Source organism: Vanessa atalanta, chromosome 2, assembly GCF_905147765.1.
Source record: "Vanessa atalanta chromosome 2, ilVanAtal1.2, whole genome shotgun sequence".
In the NCBI taxonomy this organism is placed as follows: domain Eukaryota; kingdom Metazoa; phylum Arthropoda; class Insecta; order Lepidoptera; family Nymphalidae; genus Vanessa; species Vanessa atalanta.
The window spans coordinates 13509875-13535008 of record NC_061872.1 but is presented as its reverse complement, the minus strand read 5'-3'; the positions used below and the strand labels follow the sequence as shown (position 1 = coordinate 13535008).

General features: G+C 33.0%; 3 protein-coding genes and 3 non-coding genes across 9 annotated transcripts; 1 reads left to right on the top strand and 5 right to left on the bottom strand.

The window, feature by feature from the left end:
• Positions 1-816: 816 nt before the first annotated feature.
• Positions 817-7638, bottom strand: LOC125071240 (tRNA N(3)-methylcytidine methyltransferase METTL6). Of its 3 annotated transcripts, XM_047681363.1 has the most exons (15): positions 6771-7638; positions 6525-6687; positions 6232-6276; positions 5824-5864; positions 5541-5602; positions 5045-5092; positions 4605-4650; positions 4367-4411; positions 4057-4116; positions 3760-3810; positions 2769-2917; positions 2327-2468; positions 1860-1906; positions 1481-1515; positions 817-1068 (listed from the first exon to the last, which is right to left on the bottom strand). In XM_047681363.1, the coding sequence occupies exons 1-2, from the start codon at positions 7442-7444 to the stop codon at positions 6525-6527; spliced, it is 837 nt and encodes a 278-aa protein (XP_047537319.1). In that variant the 5' UTR covers positions 7445-7638; the 3' UTR covers positions 817-1068; positions 1481-1515; positions 1860-1906; positions 2327-2468; positions 2769-2917; positions 3760-3810; positions 4057-4116; positions 4367-4411; positions 4605-4650; positions 5045-5092; positions 5541-5602; positions 5824-5864; positions 6232-6276. The 3 variants fall into 3 exon arrangements, with proteins under 3 accessions (XP_047537319.1, XP_047537328.1, XP_047537337.1); XM_047681372.1 differs by lacking the exon at positions 1860-1906; XM_047681381.1 differs by lacking the exons at positions 817-1068; positions 1481-1515; positions 1860-1906; ... (3 more) ...; positions 4057-4116; positions 4367-4411 and having other exon boundaries at positions 4599-4650.
• On the bottom strand, positions 4173-4251 carry LOC125076034. The gene has a single exon (XR_007120278.1). It is a non-coding gene; the product is annotated as a small nucleolar RNA snR60/Z15/Z230/Z193/J17 (small nucleolar RNA).
• On the bottom strand, positions 5153-5235 carry LOC125076025. The gene has a single exon (XR_007120276.1). It is a non-coding gene; the product is annotated as a small nucleolar RNA snR60/Z15/Z230/Z193/J17 (small nucleolar RNA).
• LOC125076028 lies at positions 5663-5746 on the bottom strand. Its single transcript, XR_007120277.1, has one exon. It is a non-coding gene; the product is annotated as a small nucleolar RNA snR60/Z15/Z230/Z193/J17 (small nucleolar RNA).
• A 2239-nt stretch (positions 7639-9877) lies between the features above and the next one.
• Positions 9878-17182, bottom strand: LOC125072074 (116 kDa U5 small nuclear ribonucleoprotein component). Of its 2 annotated transcripts, XM_047682583.1 has the most exons (16): positions 16909-17182; positions 16472-16701; positions 15722-15973; positions 15110-15367; positions 14580-14818; positions 14369-14502; positions 14048-14234; positions 13475-13615; positions 12984-13196; positions 12386-12521; positions 11673-11871; positions 11248-11390; positions 10888-11024; positions 10455-10575; positions 10175-10367; positions 9878-10050 (listed from the first exon to the last, which is right to left on the bottom strand). In XM_047682583.1, exons 1-16 carry the CDS (start codon positions 17097-17099, stop codon positions 9897-9899), a joined length of 2928 nt encoding a protein of 975 aa, XP_047538539.1. In that variant the 5' UTR covers positions 17100-17182; the 3' UTR covers positions 9878-9896. The 2 variants fall into 2 exon arrangements, with proteins under 2 accessions (XP_047538539.1, XP_047538547.1); XM_047682591.1 differs by lacking the exon at positions 13475-13615 and having other exon boundaries at positions 12984-13198; positions 14089-14234.
• A 279-nt stretch (positions 17183-17461) lies between these two features.
• On the top strand, positions 17462-25123 carry LOC125072240 (nucleolar complex protein 4 homolog A). The gene is made up of 10 exons (XM_047682769.1): positions 17462-17614; positions 17710-17818; positions 18809-19011; positions 20127-20257; positions 20454-20596; positions 20904-21101; positions 21266-21437; positions 21969-22135; positions 22373-22560; positions 22878-25123. The coding sequence occupies exons 1-10, from the start codon at positions 17492-17494 to the stop codon at positions 22995-22997; spliced, it is 1554 nt and encodes a 517-aa protein (XP_047538725.1). The 5' UTR covers positions 17462-17491; the 3' UTR covers positions 22998-25123.
• The last annotated feature ends 11 nt before the right edge of the window (positions 25124-25134 follow it).

Here is a 25134-nt window from a genome sequence, read left to right as displayed (position 1 = left end):
CATGGTTGGACCATGGAATGTTTTATCGTTGAATTAACTAGTAATTATGACGAAATATTTATATCTTATCGAGAAATAACTCACAAATTAGAGTAATCTAAAGGCCGTGCCACAAATGTTGGTTTTAGGAAATATACTTGATCCACTGTGCTCTCATTTTAATGTAAATTACTCCTGACTGAAAACAAGACTTGACGAACGGGCAAAAAGCCGCGTCGAAAATGAATAAAAAAAAGAAACAATGTCTGGCTATAATCAACTTTGTATTGATTTAAATTAAATTTCGTTTTGTAATTAAAATAATTTTATTAATTAAAATTATTTATTACTCCAAAACAAGGATTCGCATAAATTCGCAATTTTTAGTAAATATTAGGATATCCTATATTATATATATCGGAATGCATATGAAAATGAGATTTTGAAGCTGCTAGTGGCTAACTTTAATAATTGAGCTTTTAAATCAAAATTGTAAAATAAAGATCCGAGTTTGATTTATTTAATATTTGTATAAATTATTAGAAAATGAAAAAATCTAACAGTTCGCACCTCGCGTTCATATTACGAGGAATACCCATAATTTCTAGTAAGATTGCTACTTCGGGCCAATGTTGCCAGCTTCACAACGGGTTGGTTAATATCTAGCTGCGACTACACACAATATATTTTAAAAGATACTTTTCGTGCTTTTGCATTAGCAAAATCTTTAACAATGCCAGACTTCAATTTTGATTTCATGTTCAATACTTACTACTATAATATTTTAATAAATTTCATTTTTATGTTCGCGAAATGCATATACGGGGGGAAATAAAAAAAACAAATTATTTTTCCCTATCATATATTCATCTGCAAAATGGATTAATTTTTCAGATCTTTCAATTAATTTATTTATACATAAAACTGTTTGGTCTTGTCTCCAAAACACGCCGAAACTACATCTTTGATGGTGGTAAATTTTTACCCAGTATGTCTTTTTTCATTTTTGGAAATAGGTTGTAATCACTCAGGGCCAGGTCTAGGACTGTAGACTCTACTCCAAATTCCAGTTCTTGTTTTATTTTAGTTCTGTAAAGATACATTTATTATAAATAATATCTATATTGGGTTTTGAGTCGGATACTAAAATTACTATATATTTTTTTTATTTTTGCATAGTATCAGTAAATATAAATTTTAATTTTATTTGCAATAGGTTCAACTTGTCGTGAATCTTTATAACCAAGGGGGCGAAATAAAGCTACTCTCGGCAGTTTTGATTACAGTGATTTCTGTCTGCTTTACAAAGTGTACTTATGGAATAAGCACTCTCTCATAGGAATTCAGACAGTAATTTACTTTTATAGGTTTATTTAGCTTTTTCTGTAAATATTGAAATCGAAATATGATTTAATTTAAATTTATATAAAGAACATAAAATCACTTTATTATATAAATATAAAAAATATCAAATATAAGGATATTTTAATACTTAACGCACCTTTAAAGTTCACTGTTGAGACAACCCATGAGAGTCTGTAAATAAAGAAAAATATATATAAGCAAATGGATTTATAAATATTATATGAGCATTTGGAAACATAAAATCAGACGTGTTTGGTTGGTCAACATGGTTTATTGGGTTCTCTCTGTTGAGGGAGACCTGAAAGGTCAGATCATCATATTGATATTAATATAAATATTACAGTATATTCAAAGAGAATTTCTGCTATAATAAATGAGACCAAAATATTAAAATGTCTTGTTTTATTACACCTAACTTATTTCAAAATTAATACAAACACTGAAAAATATCTATTAATAATGCAACTTTTTGCCCAAATTACGTTAAAATTACAATTTTATATGAAGAAACTTACATTTTAAATCTCTTTTTGGGATCGGCCACTGCAGGCTGTGTCATAAACTGTAAATAAAATATGAAAATCAATTTAAGGAATTCAAAAAAAATACACATTACAAAACTTTTGTAATAAATCAGACGTGTTTGGTTGGTCAACATGGTTTATTGGGTTCTCTCTGTTGAGGGAGACCTGAAAGGTCAGATCATCATTTTGACTAAATATCATCTTTTCAGTTGAATGTTATTTTATTATACCATAAAATATGAAAATTGGAGAAATATTATTATAATAAAAAATACTGTCTATTATACAGTTTTACCCTAAATTGTATACCTCCCTTGCTATTTGTATATTTTATAATTAGTTGGTGACTATGCTTATTTTTATGTATAAAAATTTAAAACATATGAAAACATATATGTTTAACAGTTGACAATTGTCTGTGGTTTCTAACAAATAAATACTTAAAAAATAATGCTTACGTCTTCAAAAGAAATATTGCATCTTCATCATGGGGTAAGGACCTCATACACTACAATATTTCTATGATACTGGTGACAGCAGTTGGATGGCAATCACTTGAAGCAGTGCTTCTCCAGCAGGCAACCAAGTATGTAGAACCACCTATGCAAAATTAAAAGAATTAATAAAAATACTTGTTACTAGACTATAAACCAACATAAGTAATCAAAGAATATTGAGATTTTTTAAAATTATATCATGTATCTTCCATTTATGGGGTTGCAAGTCACAAGATTTACAACCAATTCCGGAAAGACATAATACTGTCAGTCCTCTTTGACACCCAGAAGCTTATTGAAATAAATAACTGGCAACACTTGGGACTATTTTTTTCATAATAATCATTATTATTTTTTATCAACATTCAAATTTTCAATACATTATATTTAAATAATATCTCACCTCAAGCAAGAGTGCCCAACTTCTTTAGGCGACTCAATTCCAGGGCGCAAGATGTATTTATACAAAATGTACATGTGTTCAAATAGTTGTTTTTCGATGTTTCGCCCACTTCCTGTTGTTGCTGTTGTAAGAGTTTTCAACTGCATAGCCTAGTGTTATAGAAAATGTTTTCATTTAATTATTTTTGAAACAATAATTTATAAAGGCAAATTTATATGTCACTAATAGCCCGCGGCTTCGATTGCGCTAAATAAAGTAGCTTGTCTTTCCTTTTAGTTCAAATACATCAAACTCGAGCAATGAAAGTAATAAATAGATACACAGAGTTACTTCTCAGATAATCTGTATCTCAGCAAATACTATAAAACATTTACAATTAATGTTTTACCTACTCTTGAGACTATACTTTTCGTCCTTGTCTGCCACCGGTGTATAGAATTTAAAACCTTTACCCAGTATCAATGGGACGTATCATTTATATTGAGACCTGACAGATTAAGATACATATAATTTATATTGAGACCTGACAGATCAAGAAATTGGGCTTGCTATAAATAAGTTGTAATTCAGTAACTTTAAAGATTATATATTGAATAACCATTATTTCATGATATAAAAATTTAATAAAATCAGCCAAAAGGAATGTAAACAGACTAAAGAGAGATAATATCTTAGTATAAATCATCTAGAATTTAATGGGTAATTTTATACTAATAATATAAATCCAATATCATATTTTATTTTGCTGGTTTATAAGTAATTACATATTTAAATAAATTCACAATCCATTAATGTGTATGTGATCACATTTTGAGCAAATGGCAGATTTGCTTACTTGATAAGTCTCATTTTATTGTTTTGCAAATTCTGGCACCATTTACATATTTATGATGGAAGATGTATTTATATTGTATATGCTAATTTTTATCATGGTAAAATATAGACTATCCATAACAATGTAATGGAGAAAAGAATAACTAGAAATACTTACATATTCTGATTTTTTTGCATAGTTTATCATTGTCTTCTAATTAGAGGTAATCTGTAAAAAAAAAAGAAATCTAATTTTAGAATATTATTTTAGCTTTTTAAATATTAAATTTATTTAAGCATTTGGGTCAGACGTGTTTGGTTGGTCAACATGGTTTAATGGGTTCTCTCTGTTGAGGGAGACCTGAAAGGTCGGTTCATCATATTTGAAAATATAACAGATATCTTTTAAAAAAAGTTACCTCCTAAAATAGTATAATTATTAGAATAATGATAAGGATAAATGACATTACTGTACCATTTAATAATTTGATTCGGTTCAAGTCTTTCCAGGTGATTTTTCTGCATATCCTCTTACCTGTAAAGATAGTACGATTTATTTTTCTATGAAGACAACAAAATTTTGTATATAAGATATGTACTCAGACAGCGGAACACATACTATTGTTCATCATAACAAATCAGGTGAACTATGCAGTCATCATATACATGAGTAGAACAAAATTGCAACATGTCAAATATATATAAAAATGTAATAAGATTTATAATTCAATAAACGAGTATTAATTACATCCAAAACAAATCAATTTATTATAAAAAAGAAATACCTTTTTGTATAATTTCTCAATTCTTGAATAACATTTTTCATAAACCTGTAAGACAAATAATAAGTTAGAACAATACAGCAGAGTGCAGGCATAATTATTTTACAAAAACAATATCAGTGAGGATAGTTATGTTAACAGCATCATAATCAGATGTCCCTATCTAAGATCATCATATGTACCAATTACAATATTATTACTAATAGTTTAAATCATAGTACTACATTGTATATTTATTTACCTCTTCAGAGTGTGCATCGTTGCAGTGCAAGTTGCAGGGCAGCTTACTGTGAAAAATAAAATCTAAATTAGCACAGATAGTATCAATATTTTATACAAAAACTGTAGGTATTTAATCAGTGTGATAGTAGATAACAGCATTATGCACTCAGATGTCCCTATCTGAAATCATCATATAATGATACTCTAAATCTTTTGTATGTATATACAAATATTTACATTTTGTTTCTTTTTATATGTTCATGCGACATAAATTCAATTGATTCGAATTTACTTAGAATAAATGAAATATAAGCATAGGATATTTTTCACAATATTTTTATGCACTGAAATGCATACACAGAACATTTTTTTTTTGAACACCATAAGGCAAAACCATTTATAAATTAACCCATATTCCTAGTAAATAAGCTTATTTATTAAGTAATATATAATACTCACAATTAGTAACAAGTTTGTTGTCTTCAAGCCATAGAAAGTGGACAAAAGCTGAAAAAAAAAAGATGTTTAAGAGACTGAACTCATATTGAGCATTTGAAATTAAAATTCAAACAAAATCAGATAGGAGCGAAAGACAAAATGCTATATACATCAAGGTAATCAGCTGAACTATGAAATCATCATTTTAATAACAATATACTATAATAATTGTTAATTATAATGTACGAGCTTGATTTTTCTTGTAGGTTTTGAGTAAATATTAAAATAAGAAATACATATAAAAGATAAGAATTGCTCGTTTTATAAATGACATTCATTATCTATAAATTAAAATGTTCACTTACAGACAAAGTTATTTGTTTTTTTTTTGTACTTCTAAAATCTAAACTATATTTATACTACATCAACTATTTACTATGTTACCCACATTTCGTACACCTAATTAAGTAGTTATATAACAATTGCCAAATAATTTATACACAGTAGTAAGACTTACTATATTAGTATATATAGGAGTCATAATTGCTCTGCTCATGTTCAATCGTGCCATCAAAATATCTGAAATTAAAAATTCTTGATTAGAATAAGCATATGGTAAATATTTTTACTTTGTATTTATAAAAATATCAGATAGGAGCGAAAGACAATATGCTATATACATCAAGGTACTCAGCTGAACTATGAATTCATCATTTAAGCATGGCATTACAACTAGGAACAGTTATTAAAAAAATATTTTTACTTATATATACATATATTTATATACTTTTATGACGTACCTGTTAGTAAGTATATGATATCAGAGAGATACTCCATGTACCTGTAAAAGATAAACATTAAATAAATAAAAATGATTGCAATTTGCATTAAGAAAATTATTAATAACATTCAGTTTGCTATAAAAGCATGGGTTTTTTCCATCAGACCTCACAATTGGCTGACCCTACTCTAACCCCTAACAATAAATTGAATGAAAATGAATTTAAATGGTGGTATAAAAAATTAGTGAAATGAAGATTACCATACAAGAATGAATTTGAGAGCCCTACTCTGCTTGTGCCTATTGTGAGACAACAGAAGGTTTTCAGCTGCACTGCGATGTCATCATTATAATAAATATTAATGTTTTTTAATTTTCTAAGTGCTTAATATTAATAGCATGAGCTGTGAGAATTATATTTCCTTACCATAGTATATCCAGTGTGGTACGTTTTACTTAAATACCATGGCATCTGAAACAAATATTACATAATATTAAAGATTCTACGTAGACAGCCTATTAGTATTTTTTTTAATTAAAATCAGATAGAGCTAATATACATGCAAATCATCAGTTTTCAATGGTTAGCATTTTTCATCATGTCATTAGTTGTATAAAATTTGTTTGATTTCAATAATATTTTTATCCCGATGAAAGCCACTTTGCTGCTTTTATAATTTTTGAGTAAAGATTAGTTTTTAAACATTGTAAGATCATCACCTATTTAGCAGGCTTCTTGTATTTGCCTTGTACAAAAATGCGAGGGACATCAATGCCTTCCTTGAAGTTCACTGTCCTGCGTTGGACATATGTGTTCATGATGATTTCAAAACCAGCTTCAGAGAACAACTTGGCCAGTTCCTCTTCTGTAAAGTAATAGCTCCTAAAAAAATAAAATTACGTAACAATTGGGCGAGTAAGGTAGAGTAGTTGATGCGTTTTTACAATAAACACATTTTAAAGTACCTAGTGCCGTCCTGTCTCATATAAAAGTTTTCTGATATTTTGTGTCCCGGCTTAAAACGCAACTGAGCCATGTCATATCTTCCATAATCTCGAAACAAAACAACTCCACCCGGCTTAAGAACTTTAAAAGCTACCTTCGCTACTTGGGACCACATGGAAGGATGGATTGCCGACAATACAAAAATCAAACTCGCTATATCGACGCTCTCCTCTTGTACATTCTCGAACAAATCGTCTGTAGTCAGATCAGCACAAAATGCTTTCATCCTATTTTCATCATACAATTTGTTAGTTTTAACAAACTCAACAGCACGTGGTGAAAAATCACATGCGTAAAAGTAGAAATTCGTAAATCCTTCTTCGACTAATGGAAATATCATATTGCCGACGCCACATCCGAGCTCTAAAAATACTATTCTCTGATCTGGCTCAAAATTTATAAGCTCTTGAAACTCACGTGTTGTCCAATGCCGGTCTCGAAAGAACTTCGTCTCGTTACGCTTATAAAAGATATCCCAATGCCGCTTTGCTTCCCTTTCTAATTTAGCAGCTTTAGCTTCTGGAATAATACGTGAGTTTTGTTGCGTCAAGCGTAGCTTTTCATCGTCTGTCAATTCTTTTAAACGATGAATGAAAATATCGCCATTACCATCCAGCTTTGTATCCGTTTCCATCTTGAAATCAGTACAATGTTACGTTAAACAATCATGTTATTTACAATACGGTTTCTTCAGATGTTTATTAAAAATGCTTATTTTCAATATACATAAAATAGATTAATAACGAAATGCTCGTAACGTGCACGACACTCGACAGTGAACGAAAGAAGAAGTAATGAATGACATGGCTGACAATAACATGCAGCAGTGCTGCGTCAAAAATTTAAATTGTCAATAACCGCAACGCAACCACAGACTAAATAACTAAACCACTTTTAAGGGCAGCCGCTAGAATTCGAACAATTTAAATACGTATATAATAACTGTACGCTCGATTCATTCGACCGGTATAGTGAGACTTTATATTTTATATAAAGATATTTATTTGATTTTAATTGCACTCCTCATTCACAATTCTATGTTTCATTCCCAAATGGCAAATGAAGATAATGACGAGTAATTTAGTCAAAACGATAGCGTTATTATTATTAATGGTATTCGATTAACTATTCTAGTTGAACGTGTAAATCAACTAATATCAAATTAGCAGTCTCTTACATCTTCACCTTGATAAATTAAATTGTTCAAAATAAAAATCAAAAAACTTTATTCAAGTAACTTTCACTTTCAAGCTACTTTTAATTGTCACTTTAAAGAATTGTATGAAATTTAAAGTTACTTCCTGTTCTGGCAAATATTTATCAGTTGCTCAAAAAAAAGTACTGTACAATAGTTAGATCTCTTTTTAATAGAATGTTTAGGAAAAATCCTAAATAAACACTACATATACCTATATGACAAATTATTTGTTAAAAAGGTTATTTGTTTCAATATAAATTGAACGTTATAACGTTATGTTAACAGAATAAATAATTATGCAATTATAAAGTTTAAGTCTATGATTATTGAAAAAAAAAATAACAAAATCTATCAACATTGAATGCGTTTCAATGTTGATAGATTTGTCCATATTTTCATAGTTCATTTATTTATAGATTTTTCGAAACACGATCGGCATATTCACAATTTTTTAAGGAAAAGTAGGAAATAAATTCATGTATGGTGTGATACACCACTACAGGCGTTAACATTATACATTTTAAATAACAAAAAAACAACAAAACACTACACTCCTACATTAATATATCTTTAAAATAAATTAATAGTTTAATATAATAGTTTAAATCTAAATGTATTAATCCTTATACTACTTACAGGCGCAAATGTTGATTAAACTTATTAAATTATAGTATCGTTACCTGGCCTACTAAATAATTTCTCTTATGAATGTAATACTATCGAAAAATAACTGGCTATCGATAGTACAAACCTATCGATGGTATCAATAGTATCGATGCTACAGACACGTGAAAATACTATCGATACTATCGCTAAAACCTTAACTATCGCTGCAACACTAGTTAATACCGCGCCGAGCGCTTACAAGTACACTCACACATACACACACCTTGTTTCCCTACTGAAACTCCTTCTAAGCAGAGGTATAGCGCGGCTAAGGCGTTTTGATCTAAGTACTTATGTATTTATTTTAACTTATTTAATATAAGTACTTTTTAAGTATAAAAAAATGATATTTTTTTTATGACATAAAATGTTATAATATATTTAACAAATACAAAAAGGAGGATCTGAATTCAAATCTATTTTGTATTACTGTTTGTTCAGAACCAGGTACCACGCATTTATTAAGTACTTGAAATACCTTAAATTAAAAAAAAGCTTAGTGTCTTTAATTTATTGTATTCATTTATGAACTCATAATTTAGTTCCTATTTATAATTAGATTACCGGTGTCCTTAAAGGATGTAGAACTTTCGTATTATACAACAGTTGTACTACAATTATTGACGACAAAATTTGATAATTAAATTACACAAGAAATCGTAAGCACCGTAAAATTTATGTTTATTATGAGTAACAACTTATTTAATTCAGTTTTTTTTTCTATACAATTGAAAATACAACAATTGAAAATAAAATAATAATGTAATAATATCACGATGCTTTATATGGATTGGCTTGACTATAGTTGCGCTTATACAAGCTTAAAAAATGACAAAATATCAGTGTATATTACGTCACTTTTTAAAACTGCTCAGTAGCAGCAATTTGAATAAGCGCTCTTAACTTGAACCGATGTGCCATACATGTTTGTGCGTGTAGTATTTTTATTTTTAATCGTCAAGCTTATATCTGAGATCGTAAAATGTGAAGGAGTGATCTCAGAAAGGAGTTATTGACTTTATGGAGTCGGAAACTTAATTAAATAACAAAAGAAAAACAATTATGGACATTCGAAATAATACATTATTTACTTTGTTTGATTTTATCTATGATCTCTGATGATAGGTGATTAGACTATAAATCAGATTGATTTATTCCTGCATGACAATATGTAGACAGATATTTTCGAAATAACAAAAAAAATAGAGAAAATATATTTATTTCAATTAAATTGTACATCCTGTCTGGCGAGCTCCAACAACATGGGATCGTCGAAGAACTTGTTGATGGACACATCCTCACTTAGACCTTTCCGTCTTCGAGTCTTAATCATAAACTCTCGCGCCAAATGCGTTGCGGGCTGTGGCTCTAGTGGTCTGGAATATAATGGCATTAAATAAATATTTTACATTTAAAAATTAATTAAATATAAAACAAAAGAATGGACTATACTTAGTCAATTAACAATATCCCTAGAATATCATTTAATAATTAATATACCTAATAACGATGCTCTTGTCGAGAGGATCGCCGGGAACTATCTGCCAATGGTGGAACACCTGCAGGCAAAAGGCCTGACCCTGCGTGTGTGTACGTAAGTCCGTCTCGAAGCCGAACGAATCTATTGCGGGTACGAACGCCTTGATGGTGTACAGTGGAGAACCTGGCACCGGTGCGTCTTGAGTTACGTGACCTGTGGATGATAAATATGATGATTGTATAATTATTATTTGTCGCACAGACACACACACATCGTGGTTGAAAAATGAAGTATCGTTACCTCTACGTTTGGCTAGCACGGTGTAGACTGCGGAGACGCAGTCGGCGGGAGCCTGTACTTCGACAAAGAGATATGGCTCCATCAGACGTGGAGTGGCCATCAGGAATGCTGAATACGCTACCTACAAAGTGAGATAAAATTGCAAATAACAGATTAAACAAATATACGACTCAAGGTGACTCTCGTATATTAAAAAATACATATTTGTATAGAAAATCCAACAAAATGGTTTTTTTCAAATATATATTATTATTAATTTCCATTTTCCCTAAATATCACTTACAATCTAGTGCAATCAAATAAATAAGTATTATTTCTAATAATCCGGGCAATAAATATAATAAACAATTTTAGAAGTGGTGTGACATAACAGTTATTAGCAATGTAGAGCTCTTTAAGAGGCATTTCCAAAAAAAAGCGAATGATGTATTACACGTCTCGCAGTGGGTATGATCTGTCCGCCGCCGCGGTGCAGCGGCTCCTGAGCGATGACGGCGTCCAATATCTTGAACTTGACGTTGCGGATTGGCTCCTCGCACAGCGGACCCTCTCTGGTGCCCCATTGGAAACCTGCCAATTTATTTTTATTCTTGTAGGAAAGTAGACAAGAAAATCGATCTAGTATGGTAAGAAGTGATCACCTTCGCTTATAGACACGATTTTGTCAAATTTACGAAGCACTTCTCACACGGTCGGTGCACTGCCCACTATGCGATCGTCTCTTGTGCCTTTGATTTCACTGGTAAACTCTTTTTGTCGAAACGGAACATTAGATGACTAAAACTCCACCCACCTTGTACAATACTATCTTTGACAGAGGCCAACAGATGTTTGTCGACTTCAGAAGGCAGGGTGTCGTCCACGAGGATGTTTGGACCCGTCGCGTCGGGACCGAACGCCCAGATTGAACGCGCCGCTAACAAGTCCCAATCGTATCTGGCGATTATTACAAAGAATCCATATACATATATATATTTTTTACTCTTATGTAGAGACAGAAAGCGACTTTTTTTACATTATTAATAGATTAATTATTATAGCATAAAATACTGCCGTAAAAATGAGTTACGTAACGTCCGTTTGACAAGGTCCAACGAGCAGTCGAAACGATCACGATATTCTACTATTGCGGCATTCTCCATACTGATATAGCATTGAATGAGGCAATACATAGCATACTCAAAGAGGGGATAGGGTATAGTAGAGTAGGCGCCTCACTTGGTCTGGAAGAACTCCCCGAGGCGGCGGCGGTCCCACGCCACGCAGACGGCGCCCGCCTCGATGTCCTCGGCCAGGCCGCGCTCCAGCGGCTCGGCGATCATGGTCAGCTTGTTGCGCTTGTTGGGCGTCTCCGCGAAGCACTTCAGCGACGACGTCTCCACCACCGTCTCGCAGAACGACACCACCGGGTCCGCCACTGCGGCGCGACAAGCCTTCGTCACCCTCACTCTCACTCTTACGGCGAAGTCGTTACGTACGTTACGTCTTTAGCTTTGTTGTTTGTATTGGACGTTTTTTAGGATTACTGTGTATTATTACTGTGTATTAGAAGACGTGAAAGCGTAACAAACGAACTTTTCGCATTTATAATGTCAATCAGCATTCGTGAGAATATTTTATTTTTAGTTTATCCATTTGAATGGACAAAATCAAAATTAAAATATACTTTGTTAGTATTAGTAGACTTTTGAAACGTTATTTCACAGAATTATTTTAAGTAAAGCTTCCACCAGATTCTACCGAGAAGAACTGACAAAATACTCAGTAGCAACATAGGATTATCTACAAATATATATATCCTACCTTAAAGTGAACAAATATATACTCTACGCTTTTTTATCATCATCGAAGCTCCAGGTAAACCGACAAGGAAACAATCGAAAGAAGACATTTAATCTTTCAATATGTTGCCATCGGTAACAGTCTGTTACCTTTGATATCAATTTCGGAGTACATGTTCCTCAGGTCGTGCATGACGCAGTCGAGGTAGAGCTCCCCGGTGCCGAGCACCACGTGCTCCCCGCTCTCCTCCACGCGCGTCGACAGCACCGGGTACGACTTGTTTACCTACAACATATATACAATTTATTATCTTCCAAAACGTATGCACAATTGATTGGTTGTTTTAGAAAAAAACGAATATTAGCCCAAGACGTTAGCCAATCGGCTCACCTAACGCCCGTCGATTATACCGTATATCTTTGCATATTCAATGTGTTTCAAGATAAAATACCATTCAAATTGAACCTTTTTAATTTAAACCATTTTTGTTTTGTAAATTTATTCTAGCAATGTGAATTACCTTACTAAATATGTTAATTACTCAAATGCAGATCGTAAAGTAATATGATGATTCGTTAGGAAATACATGAATTAATAATTATCATATTGAAAAAAAGTAATGCGTTACTAAAGCCGAAGTAAATGGGCCAATCGGAGTCAGAAGATCGACCAATGAGAAATTCCCTAAGGATTTGTTACAATACAAAATAATTGTTTCATATTATTTTCAGTAAAAGATTTGTTTACCTTCCTCAGACCGTCCAACATTTTTGGAAGCTCAGAAGGGTTAACAGGTTCGACGGCAATTTTTACAACTGCCTGTGTATTGAAGCGGAGAGGTTTGAACGTGTGTAGTTCCTCGTCTTCATCAGCCGACACCAGGGTGCACGTCTTCACTATCGGCTGGTCTATGCCCTCTATGAGGGCCCAGCAACCAGCGGGCACACGATTTAATTCCACCTACAAATAAAATCAACACGAATTATGTAATGGAAATTAAAATAACTTATTTTTGCTTTAATATTATAACTAGTCTCCAGCCGCGGCTTCACCCGCGTTTAAAGGGAGGGGGCGTCCTACACCACAGAACAGGCCAAAGCTTAATAAGGTACTCCAAGTCCTGTTCTGTGGTGCAAGACGTATGGAATATTCTGATTACGTTTGTTACTGTTATAGATGAAAGCAAAAATAATATTCAATAAAATATCTAGTAATGTGTGAGACATTAGCATCGGCACCTTGTAGCGCGCCTCGTATATCCACAGGCGGCCCACGTTCATGATGCGCGAGTCCTCCTCGTCCTGCGTGCTGTAGTTCTCCCCCAGCACGCGCACGCTCTGCCCCGCGTACAGCGTGCCCGACATGATGCGCGCCAGCACCTGCCACACCAGCGACGCTCAGCGACGATACACGCACACACAGACGTGGCCAGCGGCGTACCATTGTATATAATATAATGAATCGGTTTTGACTACAATGATATATTTAAATTTAGCTCGCATTTCGAGTTTGGACAGAGTTGCACCTTTTGTGATAACAAGCTGCTTGTCCGATCACGACTGTGTCTCAGCTTTTATCACATCAAAGCTACCTGACCGACGACGATGGAGGTCAGAATAATGAGCATAACATCATGTATATAATCATTGTCAATGTCATAATCAGCTGACGACGCATTTGGTGACCAATGCGTTGTGTATTTAGTTAATTTGGAATTACAGTTTTTAGTCAGTAAATCAGATTTTAACCAGCGTTTCAGAATGAATTCAAGCAGGCTATTTCGAGCCACGGGCCTGCGCGTCCCAGCTCACCAGGAAGAAGGTGCAGTCGTCGGTGGGGTACATCTTGGTGGTGTGCGCCACGAGGCGGCCGGCCTGGTCGCAGCGCGCCATGTCGGCGTGCAGCGCGCCGGCCGCGCCGCGGTACGCGTGCGCCACCTTGCGCGGCGCCGCGCCCAGCGGGGACGGCACGTGCCGCACGCACATGTCCACGAACCCGCTGCGGAGCGCACCACCGCCTTACTTGTGTACTTATGTCATCTTATATTATTTACGACCAGCGACGGTGTGAAAGATTTTACGGTTAAATTGATGAAAAGTCGATGTGATTTTTATATTTATGACTTTTTTTACCAGAAATCTCCGAAGAACCGACTGCAGACGAGGCGCAACAGCGGCCGCACATTGAGCTTCGATTCCAGCTTGGTGAGTTTGATGCCCAGCTCGTCCAGTACGGCCGGCAGAGTGTCATCGACGTCGCCGACCACCTATATTAAAAAAATAATCACAATTACATCATAATTTTATCAATCGTTTCATTCACCATTTATTGTATGTTAATTACCTGTGCAAAAATTTTGTACAGCGGTTCCAAAATGAATTCCACGAAGCTTCTCTGTGCGGAAGCATGGGGCTGTTTCTTAGTGAATCGTCTGGTCTTAGCATTGAAGTACACGTCTCCCCACAGCCACGCCGCCATGTCGGACGCTCGCAAGCCGCAGTCGTGAGCGTTGGCGTACATCGCAGCGAATGATTCCAAAGTGAAGCACACGTCATACAACGAAGACGCAAAACATACATTGCCTGGAAATGCCATTTAAGGACATATATTGATTGACATATAGGAGTTTGATTTAAAAGTATATTGGATTTTAAATAAACATCAAAGCTATTACAAGTGTTTAATTTTTAGTAATTTTTGTGAATTAACAGACTATTACAAATAATGTTGAAAAAATTACTGTGTTTCAATTAAAAACAATAATATTTCTATCAACAACTGGAACCTGGATATTCATTTGTTTCTCTTGTTGTCTTATTAAAAAGAAATTACAGCAATTCATTAAAACAAATTTAAGTTTTATATATAAATACCTAATAATGGCGAGAAAATTATCGCCGGCTCGTCAGGATTGTCTTGCGGTTGGTTGGTTTCAACCATTGCATTTACCTCATCAATTATATGACGTAATTTGTAATAAGCATCCGCGGGAGGCAGCTTCAGCTCTAATACGAGCCGATCAATCTTATTTATACATAAAGTGAGAGGAACTCGTTCCTGAATTGCGTGACGAAGGAGGCGTTCTGTGTTAAGCATTATCCCTTCAGCAGCATCAACAAACAGTACAGCACCTTAAAATTAATTAATATTAATGATTTTGTCTATGTACAATGCATGGCATTCAATGTATCAACAAAAATTCGAAGCCTATTCTTGTAGATTTATTACATTAAGAATTAGAAAATAAAGAAACATTTAAAAAAAAGGTGATTTCTACAATTTAATCATTGTGACGTTGATATTCATTCAAGTTAATATTTAAAATGTATTTTATCACAACATTGCAATTTTGATACTTAAAGATTTATGATGTCAAATTATTATTAAATTTTTTGTAAATAGAAACACTAGAAGATTTTATTTTATTTCTTATGCTATTTATTTTTCATTACCCTTATTTTAAATGATTAATAATTGATACTCACCATCTGATATTCTTAGAGCAGCTGTGACCTCATCACTGAAATTAACATGACCTGGAGTATCCATAATGTTTAGTAAGTGAGATTTGCCCTTAATATCTTTTAAAAGCAATGTAACAGGCATAGATTTGATAGACACCCCACGCTCTTGCTCTACAAACAGTGTGTCTGTGTACCGCATAGGTATCGTTGTCTCATTGTTGATTGTACTAGGGTGAGTCTGACGAATTAGACAATCCACAAAGGAGGTTTTGCCTGGAATTAACAAAAAATATGATCATAAGCCAATATGTTACGATTCGATTAATTTTCATTAAAAACAGTAAATAAAAACTTAAATGATACATTTAACAGATTATACCTTTTGGTATTTTTGATGGACCAAAATTATATCCAATTATAGAGACACTTTCATATGTAACAATGCCCAAATTTTAATTACTTTACAATATAAATATTCTAAATGGGGTGGGTTTTATATAAAATACAGCTACAGTATTTTATATAAAACCCACCCCAGCTTTGCACAGCTAGAATAAGGGTCTACATAAAACATTTATACTAAAGGCCATATACAAAGAAAAATTCTTATCTGTTTTGGGTCCGGACCTTCACTGGGATAACCAGTTCAAAGTTCATCCCAGTCTGGTGAAATTTAAAAGAAGATTTGAGTATCCTTGGCCATGAATTCTTGGGATGAGTTTTGGTTATATTTTTAATTTGAAATGAAATACATATTAAATAAATACAAACCATTATGTAAATGTCCCATAAGGGTTACATTTCTTATTAAATTTGTATTATCAAGCATATCTGCTAAATACTCCATATCATATGTGGTTTCGGGCAGATGCTGCTCTTGCATCTGGAATTTCTTGTGCTTAATTTGCTCTATGAGCGGTTTGTCTAATGCTTGAGTATCTTCCTCTTGAACAACAGTTTCTACATCTGGTCCATACACTTCAACCGCTTGTGGGTAATATCTAGAATAATTAAAATTGCGATATAGTCATTTGATCAATCTTGTACAACTATAAAAACCTTTATAAGAAATGGTATTGACTAGTAAATACATTCATAGGCTCTTGGTTACATTAATGATAAATTAAATATTATATTTGTGTATAAGCTGAAAATTATCGTGCAGCATAATATTGACGGCTCTTCCGTATATAATGTGATCACTTTACCGTTTATCTTCATGTAGAACAACAGACATTGGGGCAACTTCAGGTTCTGCGTCTGCATCTTCGTCTTCCTCCATAGCATCTTCATCAGCATCGCGATTATCTTGTCCATAAACACTCTGTTCGTCATCAGAATCGGATTCAAGGTCTGGCCCAATGTAATTCCCAAATTCGTCATATAAATCGCCGTCCATTCTGTATTATTTTATATTTTTTACAATTCTAAAATATTAAACGACGCAAACAAAACAAACGCCGCTATTTGACATATAACCTAAAAGGCAGAAGCTTAAATGACAAATCCAATCACTTATCGCTTGATATGCTTGTCTATTGCTACTTATTACAGATGATTAATCTTACTAGATAAATATTCGATTAACTGCAAAGTTTCGAAATAATCAAATCTCGTTAAATAGTATGTTTGATAACATTAATAATTGAAAAAATCTAATAATCTAAAAAGGAAGTGTGTATATTTCAAAATACGGTTAATAATAAAATTACATTAGTAGGGTGGGGTGAGTTTTATAAATGTAATAATGAGTCTGTGCCGCCTGTGCTTAAAGTCTTTTTGAATACAAAAATGGCTGCTGTTCAACCAAATTTATCGAAAATGATTTCAGCACAGCTACGCAATAAAGCAAATGAGTTTCTAAACTCACGAAAACATGCTAATAATCTCGCTGATATCCTACAAATGTTTGAGGTAAGCTTAGTTAACCCATGCTTTATTTGTTTTGAATAAGAAAATTGCGTCTTAGGTTACGATCCCGATATTACCTATTTTTCATTTAATTTCAGGCTGAAACCGAGAATTATACACCGCTGCTGCTTACCATAGAAGTCATATTCACGGAGTTATTAAAAAGGGGCGATTTAATCCAACACATCGTCCCGTTGAAACCAATAGGTATGTTAAGCGGTAAAGTGTATTGTCATGATAAAAATATTGATTTTTTCCCGAAATATACTCTTAGAGGAAAATTTCTTCTTTCACAAATACGTAGGCGTATATACTTTAGAAGCCTTTGCTTAACGTATCGTGAGAAAGTAATAAATTATCCAAAATACATGCCTACGAAGTTTGTAAATGCGTAATTTTTGCTTATATAAAATGTAGGGTCGACAGTGAACCTGGGGACAGATGTACTATTGAGTAAGCAGTCCGATTATGGAATAATCTCTTTTATATAAACCAATTTTATGATAAACAATGGTTGGAATTTCTTAATGACGATAAATAATTAAGCTGAAGCTATAGCCATTCTTCTGCTCAGTGCTTATAAATTAAAATCATTTTCAATATACTGTTTTTAAAAATCTATTCCAGATAACAATTATAAAAACTAACAATTGTTCTATAATTGCTGTTTTTTTGTGTTATTTTGAATTAAATGTTCACAATATAATAAATTTGCCATGTGTTCTTGTTTCTATTATACATAAGTAAAGGAATAAATATTAATATATGCTCCATGTAAATCTTAATTTTTTCATATAATACAAGACAATGATGTTGATAATCTATATATAATTCTAATTTGGGCAACAGCTGGTTGTGAATTTATACAATATCCTGTTTCGCTATACTCATTTCCAAAGTCTACAATGGTTAATTCATAAGAATAAAATTGGAGAGACAATACAATTTCTTTCTTTGATTTTTAATAAAATGTGTTGTTTTATTGCTAGCGTATGAATAATACATGTGAGAGTGTATTTTATATTGTTTGTTGTTATATATTTAGTAGCTATAGATTTATGTATGTCTATTCAATTAAGTGTATATTACAGATTCATATAGAATGTTTTTATTTCGGTTTAATTAAAATGAAATCTTTCAGTTGCATTAATATATAAAAATATTAGATAAGTCTTTAATGTGATATATTTTGCTCAGACCACAGCCCAGAAGCAGAATACACAAGATGGTTGTGCGAATGTTACGAAGCAGCCATTGTTCGTGCACTAGAATGTATGAGGCGTGGCAAGACAAGCTCACGCCTCCAAGCTCTCGTGACAGCTTGCAAACTCCTGCAGGCTGAAGGGAAGCATCCTTTAGAACATACTACTGGGTACTTCTTCCCTTCTGTTAGACTTAAGGTAAAAACTTAAAATTACTATTTTAATTGCTAAAGTTTATCAATATTAATCATAATTAGAGATTTGTAATAAATAATTCCAATTTACTGATTCTTTATACATGTATGAGTTGAATGATGAAATGACACATACAATATTCCAGCAGTTTTGGTTTGTCAAATATGGATTTATTTATTACGAATGGATGTTTGAAATACTAATTCAAATTGTATGTCCAATTGTAACCATGTCTTCTTGGTATTTATGATTGAGGCTGAAGAAATGATATTAATAATTTATTATTGATGTGATGATGATGAAAGATAATCATGTAAAGATTAAAATAGGCTATTTGACAATGCGAAAAATAAAGTGTCAATTATTGTAATCAATATATATAATTAGCTTAAAAATGGTTATTTAGTGAAGAAAGTTGAAGATAATAATAAATTTATTCAAAAATGCATTTTTATAAACATTTGTCACACAAAACACTCCTGATTGGTCGGGTTTATGATGACGTCACTTGCTTGTTAACCTCGTTGGCCTACTATGAATGTATGGGGAATTTATGTGCCGCAGATTACAATACAGGCAAGTGACGTCACCGAACCCCATTGAAGCGCCATATTGTCAAAGTAGCGTTTTCGTGTGCTATAAAATCAAATTAAAAATTCCATATTTAAATATTAAGTACATATTTTTCTGCAAATATGTACTAGAATAAAAAAAAACAACTTTTACTGGGATTCTTAACCTCTAATAAATGATATAAAATGGATTTTAAAAACCAGTCAAATAGCCTATTGATTGTTTAAGGTATTAGACAAATGTCAATTTTGACACTATGTCATTGGTCATGGCATTGGTGTTATTGGAACTGTAAACATATTATTAAAGTTTGTAGTACATAATATAGCAGAACTATTAGCAAATCACATTGAAAAAATAAATCTAATATTTTATTTTTCTATTTTGTTGGAATACACTTTATACCGCTGTAAGATCATGTATCATAAGGTGCGAAAATCCGATTTTTGTTTAACTTTTTATAGTTTCAGATTTTATATACATTTTATACCTTGTTGATGTGTATTTTGTTGTAAGGTCACTAATTATATAATATTTTTTAACAGAATATTTTCTTGGTGCTACTTGACTCTGAAACTTCAATGTCTGCACCAATAACACGTTTTCAAGAATTCACAGAATATAGAGACATGCAACAGCATGGTCTGAAAGTACTCGCTGCACTCGCATTTCGGAAGTAAGAATTCGTACAATTTATTATGCTTTTAGACTATACTATAAAGCTAAGAAGCTCGGAAGTCGTTATTACTATAAATTCGAGTTGGATTGGTTGGATTTTTTATTTAAATATTTATTATAATTTAAATTAATATGATAAACTTTATATTGACAGTAACAATAATCAAACTAACTAAAATTGTATTTTGTTTTAGATCTCCATCACCTATTTACATGCAAAACTTTTTGGAACTTTTAGACAAACTTTTAGCAGCAAAGATCCCATTGGATAATAAAGGGAAGGGCAAAGATAGAGACAATGAGGAGAATGAGATGAAAGTGCTGTGTGCTTCTGAAGGTGAGATAGTCTTTTACTGGTTATTATGGAGTCATATATGTAGCATGCCTGTGCTGTATAATTATTGTATAATTATGTTAAGTCCCTGAGAGTTTGTTGAATCTAAACTAATATTATAAATGTAGAAGTAACTCTATTTGTCTATTTACCAAATCATTATTACGGTAGCCTGGGAGCTGTATAAGGTGATCTGCATATAATTTATGAAAATTAATTAATTTACAAAAACAAAGCCTCCAACTCCTCCAAGTTCTATGACTATCATGAACAATCTTTAGAAATCATTTTATAATTGAATTATTTTCAGGCAAGCCTAACTTCCCATACAATCCCGCTGTATGTCGTCGATTTGCCAATCGTTGCTGGAGCTTCGCATGTCAGTGGCCGCTGTGCGAGGAGCCCCGCACCCATCGCCGCGCCCTCTTGCTGCTTGTGGAACGTTTGATGCCACTTCTAAACAGACCTCATCTAGCCACAGATATGCTGTGCGACAGTCTCGATGCGGGTATTATATTTTTTAATACTTTCTTATATTAATTATATATTTTATTAGACAAAGTAGTTGTCTTATCTAGTCACTAAGAAGTTTAAATGAACTCAAATTAAATATTTTGTGATGAAGACTTTGTCTAACTTACTCTTTGTTTAATCTTGTTGTTTCTTGACTAGGTGGACCAATCAGCATGCTCGCACTACAAGGCGTACTAGAGCTTGTGAGACACCACAACATTGACTACCCTGACATGTATGATCGTCTCTATGCCATGTTTGAGCCAGAAATGTTTGCCACTCGGTACAAGAAGCGGCTCATGCACCTTACAGACATCTTCCTCAGTTCCACGTTAGTATACTTTTCATTTGAAACATAAATTACCTTTTGAATGGTATAGTGGTATTAAACTAGAGATAAAACTGATAGTTGTATGGCCGGCGTGTTACTTAACGCCAGCGATGTACTATGTATGTGATCAAAAATCCTCTTCATCATCCTGCAAAGTTTATAGTGAGTGATTGTTTCCTGAATCCTTGCATAAGAAAAGTAGCACAAGCATCTCACCCTGATTGTTTTTGTTGTATATTATGCCTTAACGAAAGTTTTGACATGTATTAAAATTTTCCACAAATTCTTATTTTGTCTAAATTAATATGTAAAATGAACTAATGTTAAATAATTTGTGATGATAATGTAATGTGAAATGAAAGAAAAAAATAATAAATAATTAATATTTATTAACGTTTTTTTTCATCAAGGAAAGAAAATTTATTTCCTTTTTTTAATTTTTTTTAAAATCTAAATAGCCACAAAATCATCATATTCTCTATAAAATGTTTACACTGTTTTTTAGTAAAAGTATCCCTTTATTTTTTACAGACATTTACCTGAAAGCCTGGTGGCAGCTTTTGCTAAACGTATGTCTAGATTGGCTTTGGTGGGTTCCCCGGAGGACTCCAAAGGCTTATTACAATTGGTAGCCAATCTGTTGTTGCGACACCCTGCACTCAAGCGCATGATCTGCTGTGAAGACACCCCAGCTATCAGTGAGTATCAATCATACAGTATCAAAATTCATATAATTTAGATTCGAAAGTTAAAAAAAATTATCATGCACATGGCGCTAAATATAAAATATTGTGTACTGTAGCTCATCAACTCGACCCATCGGTTACCGTCGCCCCGTTCCCAATATAAGCTGAATTTTTAGCAAAAGAGAACTTAGAAATATTAGCTACTCCACGAAAATGAACATCTCACTAAGCAACTTTTGCTGCGAACAGTGTCCAACGACCCGTACGTGATGGAGGAGTCGAGCGCGGCGCGGGCGCGCGCGCTGGGCTCGTCGCTGTGGGAGGTGCGCGCGCTGCGCGGCCACTGGGAGCCCGCCGTCGCCGCCGCCGCCGCGCGCGTGCTGGCCGCCGCCGAGCGCGACCCGCCGCTCAGCCTGGCGCTCGAGGAGGACTCGGCGGTCGGTTCCCATCTCGACTCGATTATTTTGTCTTATCGTTGTGAAGTCTGAGATTGATACTAAAAGACATAACTATTTAATCCTATTCGATGCTACCATCAGCACTTCAATATTTCAATGACCCGAAAAGTGATGGATAAACATCGGCAAAAGCATTTCTAAAGAGAATCGACATCATGCAGCGGCCAGTCGTAGAGCCCGCTCATACTCTTTGTTCAGTGGTCGTGAAACACATCGTGGACCTCAAATGAATCAGATAAGCGCAAGTGAATAACGATGATGATCGATATAAAATAATAATTATTTTCGTTTTACAGTTATTTGATGCTGAATTGAAGAAGAGGTTCAAGACGATCGAAGTAAACTTCATCAGACCACAAACAATGGCGCTGCCCTCTGGTGAGCGACTTTTACAGTACTGGGAACTCACTGCTTGAGATCCACTCTAAAAAACAATTAAATACCAAATACATCCTAAGGTCTAATAATGATACGGAGTTTTGTTCTCCATTCAAATTTAGATTGTTTTTTATTTTATTTCAGCACTTATATTATAATTTTCATTGAAAAGTATTATTAAGCTGAGACAATATAAAAAACAGAAATATCAGAATTGTTTACCTATTTAAACAGAAACTTAGGATTTAAATTATGAACATTCTAGAATGTTCTTAAAAGACATCAAAATTAAATGTTCGACATGGATTGATCATTTAATTTTGAAGTTGGTATCATGGAAGAAATGACCAAAAAAACATTCTGTCAGATAATATAGGAATTGAGGTATTTTAACACTGAAAATAATAAATAGTTTGAATAATAAATGTAAATAAAATGACCTTGCTGCCAGTCAGTTTCATCACGGTTCTTGTCAGAGTACATATGTTTTGGTGTTGTGCTTCCCATATCTATCTTTTTTTTACAAAATACTTTACAAGGCAACTCTGTGTAGTGCACAGAATTAAATTTGATAAATAATTTTATACCAAAACAATGTTGCTATAAGATCGAAGTTGTCTTCTTATCTATCCGATTTGATTTTTATATTTAAAATATAAATTATTCACGTTTATTAATTAGAAAGAAAATTGAGGACCTAAGGGTCGAAAACAATCCCAGTAATATTAGCTTATAATTTATATCTGACATTATTAATTAGATATAAGTATTGACATACATTTTGCACTTAATGTTAAAGTATATTTAATTAGGGAGTTGTCATTTTCTTTAACTATGCAAATGTGTGTATGTAATGACTGCAAGCGTTTGCGCAACACTGGTCAAGTCCCGAATAAAAAGATAAATCGAAATACCAATCCAATAGTGAGCTTTGTTGTTATTTAGTTGGAATTTGTATACTCTATAAATTGGTCAATGTCGGACCATTTGTGATGTTTATTTATTTTTTATATTAAGTTAATTTAAGTTTTGTAAAACTATACTAATGTCTGTTGTAAGCGACATTAAATTTATAATTCCTTTAAAAAAATCTTTTCCTATGATTTTTTTAAATTGTTATTACTTTATCATTTTATAAAAAAAATTAAATATCGATAATAAATTAAAATCAAACATCGTTTGCTTATTGTTGCGCTGAACGCTCGTAAGTTGGAAAACCGTAATTGTTGAAATGCATTTAGACGCTCATAAATGATCATGTCTGAGACAGTCATATCAAAACCATCAAAGAAGTTGATGAATGGTAACTATTTATTTTTTTATACATTTGGAAGCAAACATTCTGCTGCTTATACAAAGTTCCTTAAACATCTGACGTCTAAATGCATTATCACTTGTGTTGTAGATGTCTTAACATCATTGAATGGAACAATTAATATGATTAGTCTTCCTTTTTCTTCTTTTATTAACCCTTTACTTCATTCCAATTTTATAATCGTCCCTAACCACCTAGTTAAAGCGCTATTTAATACGAAATTTCTATTGAGAAATTTACTAAATACCTATATAATTAATTAAAACTGGGTTTTCTGTCGACGGCCATATTTATTATTATTGTTGTTATTTTTTGTCGGAGCCTCGCAGTCTGGGTGCGGTGCAACTCCATATGCAATAACACACCGTACAAATAATATTATGTGAAATAACTGATTATTTATTAAGTTTTATAAATTCTATATCTTGGACCGCAGCGTTTGTATCACATGAGGATGTTTTTGGCGGTTGAACCTTTTCTGTTAAAATCCATACGTTTTATTATATATGGTAGTCAATATGTTGCAATTTCTTCAAGTGCAAGGCAGTCATTTTTTAAACGAAGTTTAGTAGTTACCGTTCCCTGGCACTGGGCCCCAAACACTGGTATCGGCGAAGTAAACCATATACCTTTAGGAAGGTCAATTACTTAAGTCCCTGTTAAAAACAAAGCTATATATGTATCTTTTGTCTTCACAAATATCCTAATGTGATACAAATTAAAAATCAAAGTCCGAATCTCAGAAGTAGCGTTCTAGTGTGATGTAACCGCGCCCGCCGTATGATGTGATTATTTGAAACAAAAAAATAGTTTTAAGATAGGTTAAGATATTATTTTATTATTCATTAAAATGTTCTATT